Source organism: Neophocaena asiaeorientalis, unplaced genomic scaffold, assembly GCF_003031525.2.
Source record: "Neophocaena asiaeorientalis asiaeorientalis breed wild unplaced genomic scaffold, Neophocaena_asiaeorientalis_V1.1 scaffold150, whole genome shotgun sequence".
NCBI lineage: Eukaryota > Metazoa > Chordata > Mammalia > Artiodactyla > Phocoenidae > Neophocaena > Neophocaena asiaeorientalis.
In genome coordinates this window covers 2,850,323-2,860,617 of record NW_020176571.1, presented here as the reverse complement: position 1 = coordinate 2,860,617, position 10,295 = coordinate 2,850,323, and the positions used below count along the sequence as shown (strand labels likewise).

The following is a 10,295-nucleotide window of genomic DNA, read 5'->3' as shown; positions in this document are numbered from 1 at the left end:
TTTTCCCTTACTTTTCCTTCTAAGACTTTTATAGTTTAGCTGTTAAGTTTATGTCGTTTTGAGTTAATTTTTACGTGTGGTGTATGGTAAGGGTCCAACTTCAGTCTTTTGCATGTGCATGCCGCCTGTTTTTTTTTCTTTTTTTTAACTATTCACTCCTTCAGAAATATTACTACGTATTATAGCTTTAGGGGTGATCAAATCCATATATCCAGCTCCTACTTCTGTCTGAACTCTAGTCCCCCATTTTCAAACTCCACTGAATACCTCATTGAGGCAGTGAAATTGGGGCACTTGAAAATTAAGTTTGACAAATTAGTTCAACCTATTATGTGAGGACACAGACTGTATCCCACACCCACTAGAATGTGGCTTAATGAGCAAAATGAACCTAGCTAGATATATACTGAGCGTGGTTATCAAAGAAACTAGGATTCAGAGAAACAAGTACGATTAGGGTGCATCTTGCACTATTCCAGGGAGAGGCACATGGGGTCTGAGAATGGGAGCGGGCTGGTCTCTAGAAAAGTGTTTTCTCTTATAGGACAGGCACGGTTCATGGGACTTGCCCAGTGCGTACGTAATGCATCTCACTCAAATTCATATGTTTTCCTTTTTTTGACTTAATGGTCACCAAGCAATCTTCCAGTTCACATTGGCTTCCCAAATAGGAAGAGAAAAATTAGCTTATGCTCACCGGAAATGACTCCTTTATAAATAAATCCTTTATAAATGAATTAGCGTGAATGTAAATTTTGTGATCCTGCATTTGTAATGAGCCTGATACTTTCTGAGCTTACTAATTCAGCTTCGGGACTGACGCTCAGTTAATATTTATTGAATGAATGAATGCCAAGGCCAGGCTGTACCCTGGAATAAGATGCCTTTGAGAGGTCCTGGTCCTGCCTGTACATGGATGACCCCCTCCCTCCCCCCCAGACACAAACAAACACACCACGGTGTGCCCCATCAAACTGCATAACTTTAAATATCTCAGAAACTCAATATTCGTGCTCCTCCTCAAAATCACTCCTGGCCTCCTTATTTCTGCTCTTCCAATTGCCAAAGGCCAAAATGTAAAAGTTTACACAGTCAGAACCCAACTTTACTTTTATTTTATTAGATTTTATTTATTTATTGTTAGATTTCTATCACAGCTATTTCTAAAGGGGATCTAAGGAAATATAATAAAAGCATACAGACACTAAAACTAAACCCAATCAATATTAGTAATAGTTTGGGGGGGAGGGATAAATTAGGAGGTTGGGATTAACATAAACACACTACTATATATAAAACAGATCATCAACAAGGACCTACTGTAGAGCACAGGGAACCCTACTTAATACTCTGTAGTAACCGAAATGGGAAAAGAATCTGAAAAATAATAGATATATGTATATGTATAACTGAATCGCTTTGCTGTACCCCTGAAACTAACACATTGTAAATCAACTATACTCCAATATAAAATAAAAATCAAACAAACCAAAATATTAGTCATAGCTAACCTTCGTTGAGCTTCTATAATGTGGTACGCATGGTGCTGAGCCCTTTATGTTACCCAGATGATCTCGTTTCTTTCACAAGAATCCTATAAGGTGGGTCCTGTTATTATCTCCATTTCCTAAGTGAGAAAACTGAGACTCAGAAAGTTAAAACAACCTGACAAGGCCACCCAGCTGGTTAATAGTGGAGTCGGGATCTGAATCCAGGTGGTCTGACTTTACTAGGGCCTGTACTTAAAATTAGCAAGAAGCAATGAGAACAGAAAGAAAGAAAGTATCAAAAAATGCTTTCCACTGAAATGCTAAAACAATGCACAACATGTAGCTGAGATTACTAGCAGCAAAGGCAAAGAGGAATACATAATGGGTTTAAAGAGCTCTCACGGCCAAGTTATAGAAAGCATATTCGTACATAAGTAGAAAAACTTTTCTCCCTGGCCTTGAGTTCTGAGAGGAGTTTGTTAAGAAGGTGTTTGAGTTCATTCAATGAATGCCATTAGCAAGAAATGCAGAGGTGGTCCACATGGGGCAAACTTCTGATTTTACCTTTGGGACAAAGCCCAAGGCCTTAAGTTAGGAGCATGAGGGGAGGATAGAGGGACATAGTCTGGGTGTACATCCTGGTTTAACCGCATCCATCACCCATTCCTATCACTACTCTAGAGGTCCAAGTCCCTGTTGCATTGTCTGGTTTACTGCATAACCTGACTTGTTCACTTGCTTCTGGTCTCTCCCGGGCCAACATTTTCACACTGCTTCTGGCTTATTATTTCTAAGGCATTGATTTTGCAATTTCACTCGTCTGTTCAAAAGCCATTTCAGTGATGTGCAAATTGCTTATAAGATAAAGTCTAAACGTATTAGCTTACTGTTTAAAGTCTTCTACATCCAGACTCCAAGTCTTATCACCTTCTATTCCTCTAATGGTGCGTCTTAAATTAGGGATTTCATACCCTAGGAGTGTGTGTGTGTGGAGAGCGGGGAGGGGGAACTCTGAAGAAATAGACCCAAGTCCAATGCATCTTCTTGAAGTGTCAAGTTTACCAGATGACAATTACTTTTTTTTTTTTTTTTTTGGCGGTTCGCCGGCCTCTCATTCCTGTGGTCTCTCCCGTTGCGGAGCACAGGCTCCGGACGCGCAGGCTCAGCGGCCATGGCTCACGGGCCCAGCCGCTCCGCGGCATGTGGGATCTTCCCGGACCGGGGCACGAACCCGCGTCCCCTGCATCGGCAGGCGGACTCTCAACCACTGGGCCACCAGGGAAGCCCTACAATTACTTTAAAACAGCTTTTTAAATGCTAAAACAAACAGTGGTTGTATAGTAAATGCAACATTTACGTGAACTTAAAACTGAGGCATCAGAGACCTTTTCAGGATTTTGGTGGGCCACCTTCCAAGACCCTGAAGGGTGTTAGTTCTTTGCCCTTTTCAAATTACCCCAGTCACCGATAGTTGGAAGTACTGACAAAAATACCGACTCTGGAACCATCCTTTTGTAAATTCCCACCCCCAAGTTTTTACACAGCTTGTAACACTGGCTCCTTTCCTGGAAGGCCTTTCCTTTAAGCCCCAGAAACTGTTCAGAATGTTTCTTGATCCTGCTGGGAAGTCACACCAATTACCAAGGTCATTCCCAGGGAGCACTTAGCATAAAATGCCCCCAGTTGTGATTTCATAGACCCATCCTGTGATATTGTGATAATAATTATATTTTTGGTCTTAGTCCCCGCTCCTAGCAGAGCTCCTAAAACCCTAGAAACTTCCTAAGTGAGGAAAGCGATAGAGGTGTCTCTTGTTATCTTAATGATGTGATTATTGGAAAGCCCCCTAGGTAACCAGCCTAAGGATGGGGGCTGGTTGCCAGGGGAACCGACTGAGTGCTTGGAGGGGAGAAGGGCTGGAGACTGAATTCAGTCACCAATGACCGACGATTGAATCAACCTTTGCCTGTGTAATGAAGCCTCCATTAAATACGCGGAAGGGTGAGGTTTGGAGAGCTTCCGGGTTGGTGGGCATGCGGAGGTGCGGGGGAGTGGAAGCTCTGTGCCCCCTGCCACACCCTTGTCCTGTGCATCTCTTCATCCTGCTGCTCCTGAGTTATATCCTTTTACATAAACTGATCTAGTAAGTAAAACGCTTTCCTCGGTTCTGTCGACTGAAGAAACAAAGTGCAATTTGAGAGTTGTGCGTTAAGTTTTATTGGGGGAAAATGAGGACTATGGCCAGGGAAACAGCATTTCAGATAGCTCTGAGGAACTGCTGCAGAAAGGTGCGGGGTGGGGGTGGGGGTGGGGGGAAGGTGAGTGTTCTGTATGATTTTAGTGAAGGGGGGACGTGCAGTTAAGCACACATGTTGGCAGAGCCTGGCTGCTAGTCAGGAGGAGGCGATGTCCCCGTTGATGACTTTAGTGCTTTTCTGGATATGAGGAGATGCAAGAATTGGGCTCATAAAATCTTCTCCTGAAAATTTCTATCTAAAGACCTGTTCTGCCAGTTTTTCCCAGAGCACAGAGGGCCTCATTCCTGACCTCTGCCCTGAACTCCTTTCAGGGGGCGTTGAAGGTCAGCGGCTGCAGCGGCTCGGGATTTAATCCTCGTAGAGGTAGAGGGCAAGGGCCAATTGGTAGCTGGCAATTCCGTCAGCTACTCTAGCGCATTAATCAAACCCAAGGAGGAGGTCGTGGGAACCTCTTGACTTACAGCCAGTAGGTGAGCAGCACAGGTGACAACCTAGTGACTGGTGTCTCACGTCGCAGTCACGTGGGACTGAGCTCCTAACGTGTGGGATCACAGTTACCTCCAGATAGATAGTGTCAGAATTGGGTTACTGGGTGGTGTTGGAAAACACACACTGGATATGCCTTCAGAAAAGCTCACAGGGATCATGCAGTGCTATCCCCTGCTGGACAAAGGAGAACCCACGTCCAGGGAGGTGAAGGTGATGTGCTTTGACACCGACCAGGTGTGCTCCTCCAAGCAGGGCTGGCGCCCAGGAGCAACAATCCTAAACTTGGCTTCCAGAGTGCTTTCCCTCACCTGGTCTCAACCCTGCAGAGGTGGGCAGGGCAGGTACTGTCCATTCTAGGGGTAAAATAACCAATATATTAAGGTCTGACAGGAGCGAGGACTATTAACCAGACCGAACTCCACACAGCAAAGTCAATTTCCTGCCACTGGACTGTGGGGAAAGAAAGGACAGCGTTTACTGCAGGGCCCAGAGAGGAGCACAGCGGCTCAGGCTCACAAGACCTGAACTCCCCATGGCTTTCAGGGAAGTGTTTTTAAAGGCAACCTTTGGGGTGAGCGCTTCTGATTGGTCAGTGGTGAGGTAGCAGGGTGGTGTTTCAGGAATCTTAACCGGCAACCTTCTGGTTCCTAACCGTCTGGAGTCCAGTGCTTGTGCTCAGCGTGTAGTCACCATCCTCCACCCGGGGGAGGTGTCTTAGTTTCTGCAGAAAAACTCAAAGATAAGTGTCAGATGGTTAGGTATATGCCTTGAGGAGGCATATACATAAGAGTTTATCCCTGAACTATTGTTGTTACTTCTCTTGGTTAACTGCTTTCCTTTGTTTCTGCATTGCCTCATTTCCCTCATTAGTAACTACCTGTGCCGTCCCTTGGAACTTAGGGAACCGTCGGAAGCTAAAGTCTTTTTCTTTTTTTTTTTTAAAGAAATTCTAATTTCTTTTTTAAAATTTATTTATTTATTTTTGGCCGCGTTGGGTCTTCGTTGCTGTGCGCGGGCTTTCTCTAGTTGCGGGGAGCGGGGGCTACTCTTTGTTGCGGTGCGCGGGCTTTTCATTGCGGTGGCTTCTCGTTGTGGAGCACGGGCTCTCGGCACACGGGCTTCAGTAGTTGCGGCTCGCGGGCTCTAGAGCGCAGGCTCAGTAGCTGTGGTGCAGGGGCTTAGTTGCTCCGCGGCATGTGGGATTTTCCCGGACCAGGGCTCGAACCCATGTCCCCTGCATTGGCAGGCAGATTCTTGACCACTGCGCCACCAGGGAAGCCCCTAAAGTCTTTTTCTACGAACAAGAAACGGAGGACATAGGGGGGCTTTTGGGCGGGAGGGCCCTGCTCAGTTCCAATTCCCCCATTTTTCTTTTTGTTGATACTTCTCAATCCTGAGGGGAACAGGCACGGAATAAGAAAGGGAATAAAGTTTTGGACAGAGAGGTTAATCATAAACTGAGCAGAGGAAACTGGTTTTACAGGGGCGCAGTTTCAGGACCAGAATACAGGCTTCCTGAGTCAGCTACAGCACCTGGCCCCTCAGGTGTTTGACAAACACGGCCAACTGAAGTCAAGCGACTGCTGAGCTCCCAGGATTATGGGCGCCAGCTAGCGGAGGCGCGAACATTCCACAGCTGGCGCGCGGTAGGGGTAGGAAGAACACCCTGTCGCGACCACAGCCTCCGACGGCCCCTCCCTCCCGCGAGCCAGCCGCGCAAGCGCAGTGACGCAAAAGGGGAGGTCCAGCCCCAGCAAAACATGGAGTGCGCACGCGCAGCGAAAAGGGCTGTGCAACACAGGTCGGTCTTCCGGGTAATGCAGACCGAGGCCTGGACGAGCCCGCCGCGCAAGCGCAGTGGCACAAGAGGCGATCGGCCCCCGCCGAGCCCCGGAGTGCGCACGCGCACTGGCGAGGGGCGTGCATCGCGACGGGCTTCCGTGGGGGACGCCGACACGGGCGAGCGGGGGTTTCAGGTTCAGTGGCGTACGCTCCGACTCCTCGCCGGCCTGGTCTCGGCGGAGCAGCCCTCCCGCCGAGGAAGGTGAGCGCGGTGCCGAGGACGCGGAGCAAAAGGAGAAAGGGCAGACTCCGGGAGAAATGCAAGGGGGCGGGCCGGGCCGGCGGCGGGAAAACGTCCCCGAGCTGGGGCGGGCTTGACATGTGATTGACAGGCCAGACACCAATCCAAGGGCTGGGGAGGCCGCGGGGCGGGACCTGGCCGTGAGCCGCCGGCCGCGGGGCGGGTCAGCCGGCCGTGCGAAGCGTGAGTTCCTTACGTTGTAGTACCTGCTGGTCCCTGCAGCGCTACCGAATGTGCCGTTACCTGTCCCCCGCAGGTGAGGAAACAGGCTCAGGGGTGTGGACTTTAGCACGGATACAGCCGGGATCCCACATTGGGCAGTCTTGACCCCAGAGCCCTCCTGCCGCTCGGGGGACCAAGGTGGAGCAGGAGGAGTGCGATGGCTGGAATGGACCAGCGTGTGGGAGGCAGTGCCGTGGAAAGTGGAGAGAAATGTTAGCCCAGTGTGAGAGCTCTGCGGGCGGAGCTGGGAGGGGGACAGAAGCAAGATGCGAATATGGGGTTGGGGCCAGCTCCGGATTTCCAGCATGTGCGCTGGAGCCGGGTCGTCTCCCAGGTGTGTGGCGTTAAAGCACTTTAGGAGGGGGACAGTAGGATGGTACCTGGACATGGATGTCTCATCGGCTCAGGCTGCCATAACAAAGCGCCATAGACTGGGTGGCTTAAACAATAGAAACTTTTCTCTCCCAGGTCTAGAGGCTGGGAATTCAAGGCCACAGTCCTTATAAGAGTTTAGGACCCCACTCTTAGGACTTCATTTAACCCTGGTTACCTCCTTCATTTCATGTTAATTACTCCCTAAAAGCTCTCTCTGCAGATACAGCCTCACATTGGGGGTTAGGGCTTTAACGCATGAATTTGGAGGCGGGGCGGGGGGGCGGAACACGGTTCAGTCTGTAGCAATAGTTTGTACCCAGACAAATAAGTGATCATCGAAGACTGAAGAAAATGAGCACTTTCAGGACTAACGTGCCCCTGAGATGCTCTCACGTATCTTAGCCCATTTAATGAGCATGAGATTTGCCTTCACATTGGTGGGGAGTTCTAGGGAGAACTTGGATGGGAGCTCGTGTCCACGCAGCCAGCCTCAAGAGGTCGGGAAAAGTTCCACCAAACATCCTTAATAGCAGTTAGTATATCCATTATTCATGGATTTAGCTAAACCCTTCTTTTAACTTATGGTTTAGCTTGTGCTGCTCCTGGAATAATGAGATCCGTAATTACCACCCACGGAGTGGAATAGTAATTACTTTTGTTCTGTATTGTTAAGTGTTGCCATTCTAAAGTTTGGTAACTGAGTCTTTCCACCCTACTCACCCTGGTGGGAGGAAGATCAGAAATCTACAGCTTGGAGGCAGATGTGCTTTCAAATCTTGGATTCAAGCCCTTACTGAGTGACTGTGGGCAAGTCACTTAACCTTTCTGAGGTTCAGTTATTTCAGCTGTAAAATAGAGCTAATAAAAATCCTGGCCACATAGGGTTGTGAGGTTATATGGAAGCAGTTTGAAACCATTAAAGAACTGGCCCTCGGCCTAAATATTTCAGTCATAGACTTCCTCTCCCCACCCCTCTGAGGAGCAGAAACCCGCCCCACGGCTCCCACCTCAAGCTGGCCATTGATTCATCAAATTGTTCCTGAATGCCTGCTGAGTGTCAAAGCACCTGTTCTGAATGCTGGGGGCAGGGAAGAACAAGACAGACCAGGCTCCTCCTTTTATGCTATTCATATTCTAGTGGGGGAGGACAGTAAATAAGTTCGCACAGTGCTAAGACCTATGAACAAAAGAAAGAGTACTTCAGATCAATGAGATAAAAAAGTGACTTAAGCTGAGTGGTGTGTGTGTGTATACAGGGAGAGGCCTCTCGAAGGAGCTGAGCTGAGTCCTAAACGTTGAGGACTCCAAGCAGGCGGGGACGCCAGGTGCGAGGCCCAGGCTGATTGGATCAGGGTGAGGTCCTCACCCAGCCGTCTCTAGGCTGCCCAGTGATCTGTCTTACAAGGAGAGGAGGGATGGGTCAGAGTTTTCTCTTGGGATTTAGAACTACGAAACAAGAAAAGACTTCGCTTGGCAGTGGGAGCTGAAGCCAGAGGTCTAGGGGGCTGCAGGCAGAGGTGGCGTGCAGGCTGACTTTGGGGTAAAGCAGAAGCTGCCAAGCGAGCAGAGGAAGCCGGGCAGGCTTCACCTGGCCTGCGATGACGGAGCAGGAGAATGGGAATCCCGCGGGGCATCCGCGGGTGTTTACCGTTGGTGGGCTTCCTGGATCCATCTTGAAACCTGAACCACTTTGCAGTTCTAGTCTGCAGGAAGTCCCACCCTGTCCGTGGCTTCTGCTCTTGGTTTTTCCAGGTGGTCTGTATTCTCAGTCTCTCAATATGTATCTTTTCAGTAAATCTCCCTTTTATTTATGCTAGTTCTCTTTTGCAGACACACGGGTTGGACTCAAACAGAGCCATGTGGACCTGGGTTTGGATCCCTGGGTTTCCTTTCTGAGCTGAGTCTTTGAAGAGTTACTTAATTTCTGTAAGCGTCAGGATCCAAAGACCATCTGCTTAACAGTGTTGTACAGATTAAACGAGACACCAGAAGTGGAAGGGCCTGTGGAGCGTTTAACACAGGGCAGGTGCTCAGAGTTTGTTAGGGCCGTTCTCCTTTCCCTTCACGTTTTACTGGGTTTCCGATTACACACTTCCCTCTTGGATTGAATTGTCCTGGTTTTAAGTCATCCTTCTTATCGTTATCCCTCCACCTCGGTCCTCGTTTTAACTGCCCCTAAACTCTTAACTGGAAGAACATCACGCAACTCCCTTCTCTGATCAATGAATTGACGTGGTCACTGGTCTTCCTGAGGCCAGTTATGTAGCAAAGGCATAAATGGGATTTAGATTTATTCATATTTGTACTGAGGTGAGCTGGGCCTGCTTAAATAGCTCAGAGCAGTGACTTTCAAAGACAGAGTGGGGCCCGGATGGAAGATGGTGACTAAAGGAAGAAGGGGTGTGTCAAAGCTGTCTCAGAGATATCAGGGTCAGAAGAGGAGGAAAAACGTGGAATAAATGTGGAGCAGAGATGTTTTTCTTAGACCTGGGCCTGTAGGGGCAGAGAAGTGCCGAGGCCTCAGTTCTGCGAAGCCCTTCCAGCCAGGGCTCAGCCGCCGTGCAGAGGGCCCTCCAGGCTGGGGCCCCAGGGAAGGCTCTTAGGGGGCGGCTCTGGTTTGTACTGGAAATGGCGGCCGGGATGAATTAGATGCAAATGGAAGATGCCTGTTGGGTAGGGATGGGTGTGTGACGTGCAGAAAGAGCACCTCGGGTTTCTCCGCCTGTGGGTCACGACCTCTTAGGTCTTCACAGCAGGGGTAGGAGAAGCAGTTTTGTCCTGCGATGTTGGGAGACATGGCTGGGAGATGTGGGAGAAGAGAAATTAATGACTGCAGAAGTAATTACGGGCTGTCCAAAAGAAATCTCCAGGCCCTTAGAAAGGTGTGCACGCGGGCGGAACGGCAGGGGTTTCCGTCAGGGCTTCCTGGGCCGCCTCCCCCTATATCCTGTTGTGATGAACGCTCCTGGATGGACAGCGACCGTGGCCAGGCCTCATGGGGAGGCACGTGAGGGAAGGAGCATGGCCTCTGCTTGCAAAACATGTCCCTCCTGGGGAGGAAGTCCATGACTAGTGTTGAGGCCCCTCCTAGGAACCGTTCAGGATCTCGGGCCAGTACTGCCTGGCCCATCAGAGAGCTACTAGATTTTCTTTTTACCCCCCAGGATCATGGCTGACAAAACGGAGGAGGCTGGTGGCGTCCACTTCCCTTTTCCCTTCACACCCTATGCCATCCAGAAAGACTTCATGGCAGCGCTGTACCAGGTGTTGGAGGCTGGCAAGATTGGGATATTTGAGAGTCCAACCGGCACCGTAAGTATTTGGGGCCTGAAGAGTGTCTAGGGAGACGCTGATGACAGGGCAGAGCCAGCGTGCTTG

The 10,295-nt window shown here is 49.4% G+C and overlaps 1 protein-coding gene across 3 annotated transcripts in view; it reads left to right on the top strand.

Moving 5' to 3' along the window:
• The first annotated feature begins 6,162 nt into the window (after positions 1-6,162).
• DDX11 (DEAD/H-box helicase 11) overlaps positions 6,163-10,295 on the top strand; it is a 31,558-nt gene continuing 27,425 nt past the window's right edge. The window contains exons 1-2 of one of the 3 annotated variants that reach the window (XM_024732996.1): positions 6,163-6,281; positions 10,082-10,229. In XM_024732996.1, the coding sequence (XP_024588764.1) occupies positions 10,086-10,229 (144 nt within the window). In that variant the 5' untranslated portion in view covers positions 6,163-6,281; positions 10,082-10,085. Of the gene's footprint in view, positions 6,282-6,475; positions 6,577-10,081; positions 10,230-10,295 lie in introns of those variants that run through there. The other 2 variants (XM_024732997.1, XM_024732998.1) reach the window with 2 other exon arrangements.